The 16382-nt window shown below is 47.0% G+C and overlaps 1 protein-coding gene across 2 annotated transcripts in view; it reads right to left on the bottom strand.

The window, feature by feature from the left end:
• NSUN3 (NOP2/Sun RNA methyltransferase 3) overlaps positions 1–12047 on the bottom strand; it is a 59056-nt gene extending 47009 nt beyond the window's left edge. Inside the window, exons 1-2 of one of the 2 annotated variants that reach the window (XR_006528425.2) lie at positions 11802–12047; positions 11104–11213 (exon numbers count right to left, since the gene is read on the bottom strand). Coding sequence is in view for 1 of the 2 variants with exons in the window: in XM_014858488.3 (XP_014713974.1) it covers positions 11104–11213; positions 11802–11918 (227 nt within the window). In the remaining variant the exon portion in view is untranslated. The remainder of the gene's footprint in view (positions 1–11103; positions 11214–11801) is intronic. The other variant, XM_014858488.3, reaches the window with a different exon arrangement.
• Positions 12048–16382: the final 4335 nt, after the last annotated feature.

Here is a 16382-nt window from a genome sequence, read left to right as displayed (position 1 = left end):
ATGGAACACTCTCTAACACATTTTACAAAGCCAACATCACTCTGATACCAAAGCCTGACAAGTATAACACAAAAAAGGAAAACTGCAGGCCAATATCGCTGATGAACATAGATGCAAAAATCCTCAACAAAATTTTGGCAACCCAAATACAGCAACACATCAAAAGGATCATACATCATGATCAAGTGGGATTCATACCAGGGACACAGGGATGGTTCAACATCTGCAAATCAGTCAGTGTGATACACCACGCCAACAAACTGAGGAATAAAAACCACATGCTCATCTAAATAGATGCTGAGAAAGCATTTGACAAGATCCAACAGCCATTTATGATAAAAACTCTTAAAATGGGGATAGAAGGAAATCACTTCAACATAATAAAGGCCATATATGACAAACCCACAGCCAACATCACGCTCAATGGGCAAAACCTGAAGGCCATACCTCTGCGAACAGGAATAAGATAAGGATGCCTACTATCACCACTCTTATTCAACATAGCACTGGAGGTTTTGGCCAGAGCAATTAGGCAAGAGAAAGAACAAAAGGAGTCCAAATAGGGAGTGAAGAAGTGAAACTCTCGCTGTTTGCAGATGAGATGATCTTATATATAGAAAACCCTAAAGAATCCATCAGAAAACTAACAGAAATAATTAACAACTCCAGTAAAGTTGTGGGGTACAAAATCAACTTACAGAAATCAGCTGCATTTCCATGCTCTAATAACGAACTTACAGAAAGAGAACTCAATACAATTATATTTGCAACCACGACTAAAAGAATAAAGTACCTAGGAATAAATTTAACCAAGGAGGTGAAGGACTTATACAATGAAAACTACAAGACATTACTGAAAGAAACTGATAATGACATAAAGAGATGGAAAGAGATCCCATGCACGTGGACTGGAAGAATAAACATAGTTAAAATGTCCATAGTAGCCAAAGCAATCTACAGATTCAATGCAATCCCTATCAGAATCCCAATGACATTCTTCACGGAAATAGAACAAAGAATCCTAAAATTCATATGGAGCAACCAAAGACTCCAAATTGCAAAAGCAATACTGAGAAAACAGAACTAAGTTGGAAATATCACAATCCCTAATTTCAAAATATACTACAAAGCCATAGTGGTCAAAACGGCATGGTACTGGTAGAAAAACAGGCACACAGATCAATGGAACAGAACTGAAAGCCCGGAAATAAAACTGCACATCTACGGACAGCTAATCTTCGACAAAGGTGCCAAGAACAGACAATGGAGAAAAGACAGTTTCTTCAATAAATGTTGTTAGGAAAAGTGGACAACCACATGCAAAAGAATGAAGATAGACCATTATCTCACGCCATACACACAAATAAACTCAAAATGGATCAAGGACTTGAAGATAAGTCCTGAAACCATAAAACTCCTGGAAGATAATATAGGTAGTAAACTCTTTGACATAGAACTTAAAAGGATCTTTTTGAATACCATGTCTTCTCAGACAAGGGAAACAAAAGAAAAAATAAACAAGTAGGAATTCATCAGACTAAAGACCTTCTGCAAGGCAAAAGAAACTAGGATCAAAACAAAAAGACAACCCACCAGTTAGGAGAAAATATTTGCAAATCATATTAATATATAAGGAATTCATACAACTGAACAATAAAAAAACCAAACAGCCTGATCAAAAAACGGGTAGAGGATATGAACAGACATTTTTCCAAAGAAGATATACAGATGCCAATAAACAAAGGAAAAGATGGTCAACATCACTAATCATCAGGAAATGCACATCAAAACTACACTAAGATACCACCTTACACCTGTTAAAATGGCTATAATCACTAAGACTAAAAATAACAAATGTTGGAGAGGGTGTGGAAAAAAGGGAATCCTCATACACTGCTGGTGGGAATGCAAACTGGTGCAGCCAACTATGGAAAATGTATGGAGATTCCTCAAAGAACTAAAAATAGAACTACCGTATGACCCAGCTATCCCACTACTGGGTATCTACCCAAACTGCTTGAAATCAATGATCCAAAGTAACATACGTACCCCTATGTTCGTTGCAGCACTATTCACAATACGCGAGACTTGGGAACGATGCAAGTGCCCATCAACCGATGAGTGGATAAAGAAGACGTGGTATATATGTAAAATGGAATACTACTCAGCTATACAAAAAGACAAATTCATCCCATTTGCAACAACATGGATGAATCTGGAGGGAATTATGCTAAGTGAACTAAGCCAGAGTGAGAAATACAAACACCAGATGATTTCACTCATATGTGGAATATGAACACACACGTGGACAAAGAAAACAGTTCAGTGTCTACCAATGGGAAGTGGGTTGGGGGTGGGCAAAGGGGGTGAGGGGGAGCACTTACGTGGTGACAGACAAGAAATAACGCACAACTGAAATTTCACGTTGATGTAAACTATTACGAACCCCCCCCCAAAAAAAATTATCAGGCTTTATGGCTCAATTTCAGTTACAATATTGAAAATTAATACACTTTTAAAAAACAAAAGTAAAACAATCAAAAAGTTTGATATTTTGTTCACTGTAGGTCTTTTCTTTTGTATAAGTTTTGGTCATTAAAATATTATTTATCTTGATCAGTGAGTTTCAGGGGCCCCTTAAAGTCTGCACTGGAGAGCATGCTTCATTTGCCTCAGGTAAGCCCCTCCCTTCAGAATATCTGGCCAAAGAAAATGGCCTGCATTTGCATACCTCTAAATCCATCAAAACAGATTTTAGTCTATTAGTCTTTGCACAGTGTTTTTCTCAGAGATGAATTTACAACTTGGAACCCGAGACTATTAATACTGGAGTTTTGGAAAAGCACTGCCACTGAAGGGGTTTAAAGGAAAGAGTGTGGAAGCTCTCCTCTGAGGAATATGGAAGGACGGAAAGCTAACAACTGTGAACCTACAGTTAGGTTGAGTGAGCCTACTGAGGTCGTCAGGGGCTCAGACATGAAGCCAAGAGTGGTTTAAGAATCACAGAAGGGCCTTCCTAATTTTTTATTTGTTCCAACAGTTAGCTCTCTTGACAATCACAAGCTCACATCAACTGACAGATGATAGAGCAGGAAATATTTAACTTATTCACCAGCTGACCTTTCTGGCTGAGTTATTTGGGAGCCTCATTAACCACAGTCAATTATGTAAATTCCAGATGCTACCCACCCTGGAGTTGGCTGTGTGAGGAATGCTGGATCAAAACATGATACCTGTGAGCCCAAGGGTGCCATGTGAATTCCAGCTGAGGGCTCACATGTAACATCGCTTTCTCCTGTCGTTTCCTTCTCCTGTGATGGTGCATCTCAGGAGCCCAAGGCATCTGCTTCAGCTCTTCTGAAGGATGACAACCTCTTAGTTTAAGAAGGTACTCTGAAACATTCCTGCGCCTCAAGTGTCTGTAAAAGACTGCTGGGCCTACCCTGGAGTTTCTGATTCAGTAGGTCTGAGGTGGGGCCTGAGAATTTGCATTTCTAGCAAGTTCTCCACCGATACTGATGCTGTGGGTCCTATGACTACACTTTGGGGACCACAGCACTAAAAGAGACCCCAAAAGGAAATCTGTGAATGCCACTGTTGTGAATCTTACGTCCGTCCATCCCATTCTTACCCTCCAAACTGGATGAAAATCTATCCTGGGTTTTGAGTCACATACTAACAGAGAAATAGTGGTCAGAAACATAACCCAATTAACACAGGCTGGAGTGGCTTGGCCTGCACTGTGTCCACCCCTTAGCTAACAAATAGTAGGTCACTTTCAACCGGTTAATATCTGACAGGGCAAATCTCCATTCCTCTTTTTTTTTTTTTTCCAGAACTTACAAAGCTATTTCAGAACATCTATTCTTTCAGATGAACTTGAGAATCAGTTGGTCAGTTAAAAATAATTTATAAAATACTTGTGTAAATAGATTGTAACCCTGACTAGGGTTGTAGTAAATGCACTAAACTGGGGAGAACTAACATCTGTACTGTATTCAGTCTTCCCAACCCTGACCACCATGCGTCTCTCCACTAATCCACATTTCCTTTCAGAGCCCTTAGCAAAGGTTCTTCATTCTACTTATTTCCTTCTAACCTTATCATACAAAAGGACTGTTAGTTTACGAACACCACTGATTGTTGTGTTTACCCAATGTGTCAAAACTGGAAGGATGAGGAATTAGAGGCACCCTGAGGAAGGAAGTTCCAGGCAGAGGTTGAGGAGGGGCAGGGCACATGGGGACTCAGGTCTGCTGTGGCTCATAGCAGGAGACTACGGGGTCAAGAACAACACGCCAAAGTTTAAATCGTATCTTGTAAGTGATGGGAAGGCACTGAAAGACTGCAGGGAGAGAGCCTCATTAGACTTAAAACATGCACTCATGGTAGAACGAGGCAGGAATCTTCAGGAACTAGTCTCTCTCACCTTTAACTAGAAAACATAAAGCCTTGCTTAGAACAGATTAATTTTCTGATCCCTCCTAACCTACACCCAGACCCACTGAACCACGTGAATTTCCTGGAACAAGTTTTCTTCAGCGTTCACCAGTCTCTGCATGAACTGCCTCTCTCCTCTCCTCTCCCACCCACCTGTCTCCCACTGACTCTCCTCGCTCTGCTCAGGGGGCGGTTTAGGCTTCATCTCCTAGGGAAGCCTTTCTCCTATCACCCAACCCCCGGTCCTCCTCATTCCAACAATATTAACAGTAATCACTAGTGACTGGATGTTTACAATCCTCATTTAACCATCACAACGACCGTGAAGGGCAGCTATTACCCCCATTCTAGAGGTTATGGAACAGGCTTTCAGAGACTTGGAAACTCAGCCAAGGTCTCATCGCTACTAAGCAGAAGTACCTGATTCAAGATTCAGCCGGCTTTAGAGTCCAAAAGGAGTGTGAGACCTGGCACTGCAGCACTGGCGGTGTACAACCCAGCGCAGCAGTTTCCACCCCAACCCTCCCCTGGTGCCAGGGGCCCTGGGCTCCCAGAAGGAGGCCTACTGTCTCTAACAAAGACTCTAACAAAGAGAACAGCTGACACACTCTGCCCTGAGGACCAGCTGCAACAGAACCACCTCAATGCAGAGACTGCTGAGGCTGCTCAGGTGGGTGCTTCCCAGTCCTAAGGAGGCAAAGCTGTGGAGTCATGTGGGTCTCAGCTCCCCCTGCACCCACACACCAGGGACCCCCCTCCCCCCAACACAGACACAACCTCCAGTGCTTGCACTGGTAGGATGATGCCCTGGGGCTGGCAGGCCAGTGGCCACTCAGGTCCAAAGCTCTGACGAACGGGCAAGCAGCCCAGCAGACAGTAGAGGGAGTGTACATTAGAAGACTCAAGAAGATGCTGGTCAGGGGCCACACTGCAGGTCTCCTCCTGATTCGTAAGGAGGGGCCTGCAGCTGCTCTACTCACTGGTCTCTGAGGTCGGGAAGTTCAAGTACACCAGCATCAGGAGAACAGGGACCCCGCAAGGTCAGCGACGCGCAGATGTTTTGGTAGTACATCCACTGACACCATTTTGAAAAAACTGTACCCTCTGGCACATTTTAAGTTAACATCAAAATCATCACCATGTGTTTAAGGATGTAATTTCCAGCATACTATAAAAATTGACATTTTAAAATACACTTATACCACGTTTCAAAATGTATCCAGTGGAATCTAAATACCAGACTGATGGTGAAACCCATCAATGTATATTTAAATTCAACCGGTGGGAAATCCACTGTTTCTGGTCCTCTCTTACCTAGGGTCTATTTTCCGATATAATTTTATCCTAATACACTTTTGTGCTCAAGCGTCTTTATTACCTCATCATACTTCTCCACCCCACAAATGCACATGTGCATACACTAAATTTGTTTTCACCATGGCCCTAAATCTCTTAAAGTGTTAAAATGGTAACTTCTAGATTGTTATCAATAAAATTATTAGTACAAAATTGGTCAAAGTACCATTACAGATTTGGTAGATATAAAAAGGAAAAATTGATAGGAAATGGATCTCTTAATGAGCTTTTTTCCATATATCCAGGGATATTATACCTGTGCTATAATGAGTCAGGATTGAACATCAATTTTGTTCCTATTTTATGTTTTTATAAGGGCTGAGAAGAACCTTCACTTAAATAAACGGGTGAGAATCAAACACATTTTGTTATAGCAATGTCTCCCTTTTTTAAAATTTTCTTCTGAGCTATATGCCCAAGTCACTTAATGATCTATCTTCAAAATTACTCTAAATGATCTGTTAGCTGACAACTCAAGGGGAGTTCCTCTACTTTTGCTGAAAACAAACCTCAGAAACCCTCTGACCTGTCACAGAATCTGTTAGTCGCTGGTCGTCTACTTTCTAGACCCTCACGGTGCTGTTCCCACAGTCTCCCCTGAAGGAACGCAGAGGGTCTGCAGGGTGAAAGTACACACTCCGGTAAGTGGAAAGAGACAGTCACAGAAGGGCAGACTGGGAGGAGGAAGCGGCCCTCAGGCACAGGGAGCACAGGAATTTTCTGGAAGCACATGGGCCGAAACTGAGCAGCTAGAAACCAACTGCTGCAGCTTGCCTGTGCCCGCACGTCCCCTGAAAAATCACACCATATGCTATTTGGACAATGTTTGTTCCTTGATATGATTCTTTTCAACTTTCCTGTGATTCCGTTCTTTTCTCTTACTATTCTAGTATCCATTCTACCATCCAATCCAATGATGAGGATGAAAAATCACTTTACCTAGACATTGCTAAGCACAATTGGTATAACCCTGAACATTACAAAACCAACTGAATTTTCAGGGTCAAAAACCCAGAAATCCCTTTTTTTATCGCTGCTGTCATCCACTATAGGCACTCCCTCAATCACTGTGAACGTCCAGTTTAAAGACACAGAATCGATCAATCCACGGAAGTGCTCCAAAGGATGTTTTCCAGCCATTCTACTTGACTCTTCAGAGATTCGAGTGGTGGGCTATGGCCTCCTGCTCTCTCCTGGCCTGCTTCCTGCTGGTCTCTCACCAGGTGATCTGTGTCCACACCTGTCACCCACAGTGCCTCCGATGGAGTCCTGAGGAAAGGTCTGTGGAGACGACAAAGGCTGAGCACCGCCCAGGGCCTCCAGAGCCTGCGGCAGCACATGGCTGCAGAAGGGTCAAGGCACAGGCCGCAAACCAAGATGCTGCAAGCTTTCTACCCTCTGACTGTAAAGGGGCCGAAGCTACCACTTCACTGAGATTTGCACAAATTAAGGTTAAAACGTGTATAAAGCCACATAAGCAACAAAATCGGAATCTAGACACTAGTTTATGTCTGCCCTCCCCAACCCCACCCCACTCCACCCCTTCACAGATGCTGGGAATGCAATCTTGTGATAAAAATATTTTTCCCCCCTGTAGTGGACTATGGTGAACTCTGCGTTAGCGAGGAGACCGTCCGAATAAAAAATATCCACAGATGGCCAGACTCAACTGGGGCTTCTTTTTTTTCTTTCCACAAAGTGCACACAAAATTTCCAAAGTTCATAAAGATTTCCAACTAATCCTCCATTCATACATTTGAGGACAGAATATATAGAATCCATCTTTGTATCCCCAGTGCTTAGCCCAGTGCCTAGCAGATAAACACCACCTAAAGTGTGAATAAGCAGATGACTTGCCCAAGTCTTAAGGTACTGGTTCTTCAAGATCCTCCCTTGTCAGGGAAGAGACAAGCAATTTAGTAAATGATGAGGATACAATCATGAAAGAATTACAACAGCTGTTATAAACAAAATGCAATGGAAACACACAGTGCAGAACTAACTTTGCCAAGAGTATCTGGGGAAGCATGATGAAGAACTGGTTAATATCACTAACAGTAATAAAAATACTGCTAACGTGTATCGAGGCTTTACTACTTGTCCAACAATATTCCAAGCACTTTGAATATACATAATTTCCTTTTATCTTCCCAAATAATTCTTTGAAATGGATACTATTTCCTCTCTACAGAGAGGGATAGTGAGGCACTCATCTAGGTCATACACTACAAGACGCAGAACGGATCCGAACCCACTCTGTCACGACTTACAGAGGGAGCAGCAAAGGGTCATTCCTCCAGAGGGAACAGCACATACCATCCGAAACGGAGGAAGGAGCCTGTCTAGGTGTGATACTGCAGACGGTGGGGAGCAAGGGAGGCCTTCCCTCCAGGACACACAGAACATGGCAGCATGGCAGAGTGGCTAAGACAGACTCCCCAGGCTCCCCCAAGTGAGCCAGACATCACTGGGCAAGTTACTTCACCTCTGTATGCCTCAGCCTTCCTACCTGTAAAATGGAAGTATATCTCCTCAGAGGGCTGTGCAGAGGATTATGTTGTTATTTGTAGGGTCATTAGAACATTGCCTGGCATATAGTGCCATAAGAGCAGTAGATAAAAATAAGCAAAGAAATAAATACTAAAGGTGGGAGACTGTTGCACTACGCCAGGTAAGACATGATGCAGGCCTAAGTAGTCACAGTGGTGATAAAAAGGAGATCCACGCTAAGAAACCTGTCAGGCAGCAGCCACAGCATTTGGAGGGCATAGATTGTGATGGGGGCAGGGCAGTGGTGTGTACAAGTACACAGTTAGGGAGTCCCCAGGAACACCCTCACTTCTGACACCAACTGTAAGTCTGGAGTCCCCAAGATCACTCTCAGGTTTGGTTAGAGGCTGGGAGGACACACAGGACTCACTGCCAACTCGTGGTCATGGTTACAGTTTATTATACAGACGCTTGGAGAGGAGTGCAGGAACATCCAAGGCGTGAAGCATCAGACAAGGGTAACGTCTCCCTGCAGCCATGTGTGACAACACGCACAGGAGCACTGCCAACCACGGAGGACCACCAGAGCCTTGGTGGCTAGACTTTAGTGGGGCTCAGTCACACAAGTGGCTGCCCACTCGGCTGATCCGTATCTCCAGACCCTCCAGAGATGGAGGCCGAGCTGGTCCTGCGGCTCACAGCCCCCACCATAAATTACATGGCTAGACCTTCCCGGGGGGCCCAAGCCCCCAGGTAAACAGACACTCTCAGGCAGGACACTCCAAGAGCTGAGAGCAGACACCAGACTTGTTTTTGAGTAAGGTTCCTTCTTTAGCGCAACAGCAGTGAAGGTGGGGAGAAGCAGCACCAGACCAATGGGGTGTCTTCAACTGAGACAAAGCAGCAAATGGCAACACAGGTTTGGAAGAAAAAATACTATGCTTTTGAGTGTGCCTGGTATGGAGCTGAGTGAAGGTTCCAGAAAACACCCACGGGACTGAAGCCTGAGAAGGCCCGCACAGCCTGAGAGGAGAGCACAGTGAGGGAGGCTGTCACCCCAGGAGCCGGCGCACCTGCGGGAGAGCGCACAGGCAAGACCGGGACAGGTTAAACCCAACTTTAAAGGGGTGCTCAGAGGGTGACGCACAAGAAAGGTGATTATGAAACAACTAAAATAAATACCAACCCTTCCCCACTACTGTGAGAAACTAAAATTATGGAGTAAATTACTTCCCAGGTAGGACAAACTACACTTACTTTCCCTGGAAGTAGACTCCGCAAGCACGAAGTCTTGCAAATAAACAGTTAAAAACCAAAAACACTTCTGTTCTCATTTCTCCACGCCATCTTCCATGCACAGACTACTTTCTATGCTGAGAAAGCCTCTACTGTGCCCACGGCAAATTTACCGTTTATGCAAAACTTAAATAACCACAAAAACACAACAAAAGGTAGATGAAGCAGAAGGCACAGCTAATTAAATGGACTTGAGGTTCACTGCTCATTTTGTTTGGGGTCAAATAATTTATAAATCTGTCTGAGTACATTAAATACAAGAATAACTCATTACAGGGTATGAGCAGCCAGACCACTACAAAATCTGAAGACAATATACCTCTTGAAATCTCTCTTTTTAATCATCTATGTGTGCCTAACACTACCCAGGTATGAGAGGCACTGGAACAGGGTCAGCAGTGGAGTCCTCGAACCAGAGAGCCCAGGCCCGGATCCCTGCGGGCCTGCTCGCTCATCCAGGGAGCCCGGGCTAGTCACTTCACCTGTGCTGTCTCCTCAAGTGAACCCATCACACTTCACTAGTCACTGATTCTTCTTTCCTCTGTGATAGAAGTCACCCACTTTAAACTCCAGTTTAAACCACCACTCTAAACTACATTTTCATATTACAGTATTTACAAGTTCTAAAACAGCTTAACTTGTCCCAGAATTATCTGAGAACCATCTCAGACTTTATCGTTATTTGTAAAGACTTAACTTTTTTTAAATGATGCTTACAGTTGTCCTTCGTAAAGGAGAAACTCTTCCTGAGCTGACCCAAAAGAAGACGAACAAGATGGGCATCTGAGCAGTCCCCGATGCGTCTGCAGCCAGTAGCTTCCCCCCGAGGGAAACGTGGGGTTTGCCCCAAACTTCCGCGTCCTACCTCAGCCTCAACGCCGGCGCCTTTGCCAAGGCGGTCCCCGGGAGTCCCCAGGACCTGGCTCCCGGGCGTGCTGGTGCTTCAGGGCTGCTGATCAGCCATCCTGCGGGCCGCTCGGGAAGCCGCGGTCGCGGTCGCCCCGCCCTGCTGCGCGCACCCGCTGCAGGACCCCACGGGCCGCCGGGCTCCGAGCGGTCTCCGGGGCACGACCCAGAGCCACATCCCGGGAAGGCCGACTCAGCACGCGCACACCAGGCTCCGCTCCCTGATGCCTGCGCCTTAAGGCCTACACCGTTCTCTACAAAGCATCTGCACACAGGAGTGTGCACGTGTTCAACGCCCAGCAGCCCCGACACCGGGAAGAAACGCGGGGACCAAGCGCAGGGCTCTAGCCGGGATGGAGACGTGCTGGCTTCAGGGCGGTGCGCTATCTTCCGAATTTCAGGAACCTCAGAAGTCTCCTTCTAGACTTCCGCACTACAGCGTCACTTTGTCAGACGGGCGCGTCCCTGTTTCGGAGACGAAGCAGCCTCCGAGGCGAGGCCGGCGGCGGCTCCGGCACCGGGTCTCCCCCTCCAGCGGCTCCGTCCCGTCCTCCCTCCCGCCCGCAGCGCCCCGGCCGCGTGCTGTCCCCCGGAGCCCGGGGCGGCCCCACTGACCTGACCGCGGCCCAGGCGTCGCCGAGCTCGCTGGAGTACTGGGCGTCGAAGTGGTCCAGCACGACTCCGCACACCCGCCGGGCCAGCCTGCGCTCCGGCGCCGCGGTCAGCTGCGGGACAGGGGCACGGCGGTCACACCCGGCACGCGGACGCCAGCTCACGCCGGCGGCAAGCCACCGAGACCGGACGCCCCGCAGCAGGCACTTCGCGACGGGCGCCTCCGCGAAGCGAGCGGGCCGCGGCTCCCACTTGGGAGAAGAGGGCGCGTCCGCGGGAGCAGGGGCGGGGGGACCCCGCGGCGCCCACAGGGAGCGGTCAGGGACGAGCCCGCGGCGCCCACGGGGAGCCGGGTGAAACCCTGGGCCCGGCGACAAGCACACGCAGCCTGTATCCTTGCGACTCTCCGTCAGCGTACAACTCCTCCACGCCCGCTTATCCGGAGGTAAACTCCGCCACGTCCCACGGACGCCGCCCCCGCCCTCATCCGGGCCATCCGGGTCCCCGCGCCCTCGTCCGGGTCCCCGCGCCTCCGGGACGCGCGCCAGCTCCCGGCCCCGCCGGGCTGAGGGCGGGTCTCGGGGTGAACCGCGTCCCCGGGCCGGCTGTGCAGCCGCAGATCCCCGACCACCAGCCCCTCCCGCCGCCGTGACAGCGCACGAAGGCCGGCCCGCTCTGGGCGTCCTCGGCCCGGCCCTCACCCGGGTCAACACCATCCCGCTAGGACACGCCAAACGCCAGCTCCACGCTGCCCGGCAACGAAAGATCCGGGAAACAAAACAGCGAGGCTTCCGAGTTCCGCCGGAATCCGCTCTCATCCCTCACGTTTCCGGTTCCACACCTCGCGGGACAGTGCTTTGCCTGGGTTATCAAAATCTCGCCAAAAAGGCGTAGGTCCCGCGAGAGGCACGAGGGAAGTTTTTTCGGCGGGCGGCTGGAGGAGGCGGTGCCTACTCCCGGGGCGAGGGCGGAACCTGTGGGCCGGGAGCCGGGCCCTTGGTTGGGGTGCGGTGGTGGGCGGAGCCCTGGGGCGGGGCCTTGGCCGGGGTGGGGGGCTGGGGCGGAGCCCTTCGGTGGGGGCAGGGCTCGAGCCGCTGAGAGGTAGGGACCGTGGGCGGAGACCCCCCGGGCGGGGGCGGGGCTCTCGTTTTGGGCGGGGCGCGGGGGCGGTGTCGTGGGCGGGGAGAGGGCGGAGCTCTATTTCGGGGCGGGGCGGAGCCGGGGGCGGGGAGAGGGCGGAGCTCTGTTTCGGGGCGGGGCGGGGCCGGGGGCGGGGAGAGGGCGGAGCTCTGTTTCGGGGCGGGGCGGAGCCGGGGGCGGGGAGAGGGCGGAGCTCTATTTCGGGGCGGGGCGGAGCCGGGGGCGGGGCCTGGGCGGAGCTCTGTTTCGGGGCGGAGCCGGGGGCGGGGAGAGGGCGGAGCTCTGTTTCGGGGCGGAGCCGGGGCGGGGTGGAGCCGGGGGCGGGGCCTAAGCGGCCGGGCCCTGGAAGCCGCGCAGCGCGCGTGCGCGCCTGGCTGTTCCTGTGCGGGGCTCAGGCAGGGGAGGGGCGTTCTTGTCGCTCTTAGGTTTTGTTGTATGATCATTTTTTAAAAATGTTGTCAGAGGCGAAACTATTAATCTATCAAATCTGATGACCCGCCGTTACCCGGATATTCAGAACTCAGGATGAAAGGATGCATATGATGAAAAGGAAATTGTCACGCGTTTCCTAAAATGGCCCATTGGCATATTTTTCTTTTAATGGGAAGAGTTAAATGACTAAATTGATTAAATGACGCAAGTAAAGCCCTTAGCACAGAGACCAGGAAACAGTGAAGGCCAAACTTCAGCTGTGCTGAGTACGATTCCACTGTCGCGACCTGCTGGTCATCGTCGTCAGGCCCTGAGACCGATGAGGCCGCAGCGCCGCGTGCGCCCCGCAGTGCCGGGTTCCCGCCGGAGCCGTGACCTGTGTGTGTGTTAGTGCTGCTCTGAGTGCCCCCGTGTAACAGCAATCAGCAGAGTATCAGAAAATCGGGGTAATGTGGTACCTAACATTTAACGAGCATCGTCAATTTGAGACCCTTGATGCTCAAAGTATCAGTACAGGTGTATACTATAGGTGCAAATCTTAAGACCGTGAAAAGATACATGTCATTGCCACTAATATTATTTGAAGCTTAATATATTTATTTAAAGAAGTTCCCCAATAATCTAAAACTGAATTTAGATTTGGTGCAAAAGAAAATTTAGTATTAAGGAGTGAAATGATTAAATGTGTGCAGTTTATTGGATGTGTAGGAAAAAGTCATTAGTCTACCTTTCAGTCTCTACTTAGAGATTTTATATAATTTATTTTTTCTGTGCTTATTATAGAATGTTGCATTTAATGAATTAATGTGGCAGTATATTTGCAATGTAGACATATAAAAGATTTTTAAGCAGGTAGTAGAAATCGTGTATACTTTATTTCTTTTAAAGAAAGTGGACGTATGCTTGGAAAGAGGTTGTGGTAGTTCTATTGTATTGTTTTGTGACTCAGTGTATTTCTGTTCTTTCATTTTAAATAAACTGATGCTTATTGAAGAAAATTATTTTAAAAAGCCTATGAGGGGGCCAGCCCCGTGGCCAAGTGGTTGAGTTCGTGTGCTCCATTTTGCCGGCCCAGAGTTTGGATCCTGGGTGTGGACATGGCACAGCTCATCAGGCCATGTTGAGGTGGCGTCCCATGTGCCACAACTAGAAAGACCACAACTAAAATATACAACTATATACTGGGGGGATTTGGGGAGAAAAAGCAGAAAAAAAACAAAAGATTGGCAACAGTTGTTAGCTCAGGTGCCACTCTTAGAAAAAAAAAGGCTATGAGAATGAAAGTGAAGCGTAATGCCACTAAAGATAATCACTATTAACATTTTGGTGTCTTTCTCTAATTTTATACATTTTCAGGGTTGATTGAAAGCATTTATATACATATAAAGGTTGATCAAAAGTTTTCATAAGCATTTTCTTATATTAAAAGTTCATATACATCACTCCTGGAAGTTACACAGTGTTCGAAGGTGTGGAGGTTATCATACTTACTAGCTATCTCCTTATTCTTGATAAACATTTTTGCTCATGAATCTTTCCATGTCTGTTAATCTTACAATTTTTTATTACATCCTTAGTTTGGGTAAGTTTTAAAATCTTCTTAGTTATTATAGTCCTTTTGTAAATTGCCTGCTCATGTCCACTTATCTATAGATGTCTTGGTGCTATTTTTATTCATATTTATATTAGAAATGTTAACCATAGCACATTTTCAAATACTTTCCCAGTTTTTCTTACAACATTTGACTTTAAGTGTGAAAATACTTTATATTTTTATGCAGTCAAGTTTGTAATCGATTCCATTGCTTTCAGGCTTGGAAATTTCTTCCCATAGAAGAGATCTACTTTGGCTTCTTTCTCGCCCCCTCTTTTTTTTTGTTTAACCTTTACTATTTAACCCATTAATCTCTCTAGAATAAGTGTTAGTGTATCATGAGGTAGTTCATGGATTTGCCTACCCCACACCAAATAGCTGCTGAAGAATAAACAAAGCTGCACACTGAGTTCTGAGAAGAGGAGCTGTTAGCAGCACAGTTGTTTTAAACCACTGCAGACATGAGAAATTGAGCTGACACAAATGCCAGAAGTTGTATTAGTTTTTTATTATTATGGTGTTAAAGAATGAAGCAGCTTAATAAGGAGCAGGGAAAGGATTTTTAAATACATAACAATTTTATTGTGAAGTCATTTGATCTAACAAGTGTTTCAGAATAAGTACACTTTATAGACTATCTCCAATACTATGTTTATGAATTTTCATACTTAGATAAAACATCTCTCAAAACCTTCCTGTTCACATAGAGTTTTATGTGTCAAAAAGGTAAAGGAAGGCTTTATAGTTAAACCATCTGTTACCGAACCTGAAGTGAGTTCGCTCACCTGTTGCGCAGCAAGCCAATTTCTGACACCAGGGGTGGTGGAAGAAAGTAGGAATTTTATTTTTGCACAGCGCTGAGCAAGGAGAGAGGGTAGCTAACGCTGAAATCCCAAACTCCCCGAAAAGCTAAAAGGAAGGGTTTTTATTTGGGGTTTTAGGGAGGGGAGGGGGAGCATATGGCCTTGCTGGTTGGAGCTTTCCCACCAGCCTGTCTTTGGCCTTAAGACACTTACAGAGAGGAGGGAGCTTGTGACCTTGCTGGTCAGCAGCTTTCCCACCAGCCCGTATCTCTTTGCGGGAGGAGATAGTCCAGGTGCTTGTCCTTGACAGTGTTTGTCTCCATGGAGGATGGTGGATTCTGGAGCCAGGAAACCAGGGAGTCAGCAGGGAATGAGTGTTTTGGTTTTCACCCCATATATGCTGAGTTTAATGTGGGGAAACTGATATCAGGGTTGATATCACATTGACATCAAGAGAACGTTAGCACAAGAGTGCAACAGAGGAACCTGCCTTCACAGCTGGGAAGGATGCACGGTTCCAGGCAGTCCTGGGCTCTCACGTGAGTGAGAAGCTGGCTAGCCAAGGCTCAGTGTGTTGTTTTAAAGATTAAATTAAATAAAAATACAAGTTACTATATTTACTTCCCAGTCCCGGTGTCTGCTGGAGGTTGCATACACACTCTGGTGGCCTAAAACATTTTTTTAGGGGATTATCTGAACAGGCATGTAATTATCATGGGCTGAAACTTGTCCCCCTCAAAATTTGTGTCTTGAAGCCCTAACCCCCAGTACCTCAGAACGTGACTGTATTTGGGAAAAGGGCCTTTCTACAGGTGATTAAGTTAAAAGGAGGCCTTTAGGGTGGGTCCTAATGCAATCCGACTGGTGTCCTTATGAAAAGAGGGAAAGTGGACACACTGAGACACTAGGGGTGAGTGCGAGCACAGGAGAGACCTCGTGAGACCCAGGGAGATGGAGGCCATCTCTGAGCAGAGGAGAAAGATCTCGGGAGACAGCACCCTGCCAACACCTTCCTCTCAGACTTGCAGGCTTCATAACCATGAGGAGGTCAGTCTCTGTTGTTTAAGCCACCCAACTGTGGCACCCTGTTATGGCAGCCGAGTGAACTGATATGGTAACTTAAGTATAAATGTATACCAAAAATTTTTACTGACGAACATGTACTATTACAAAAATTTGGAGACCAGTAATGCATCTACCTTGGTGGTAATTCTGCTTCCTCGTCAGCACACAGAAGGACCTGACAGCTCAGGCTCTAGAGAGCAAATGATTTTCTTCCTATTTTCCCTTTAATTATAAGCTGATGCCCTTCA

This window comes from Equus asinus, chromosome 5 (genome assembly GCF_041296235.1).
Source record: "Equus asinus isolate D_3611 breed Donkey chromosome 5, EquAss-T2T_v2, whole genome shotgun sequence".
Taxonomy (NCBI): domain Eukaryota; kingdom Metazoa; phylum Chordata; class Mammalia; order Perissodactyla; family Equidae; genus Equus; species Equus asinus.
The sequence above is the reverse complement of the archived record's forward strand: the minus strand, read 5'-3'. Positions and strand labels throughout refer to the sequence as shown.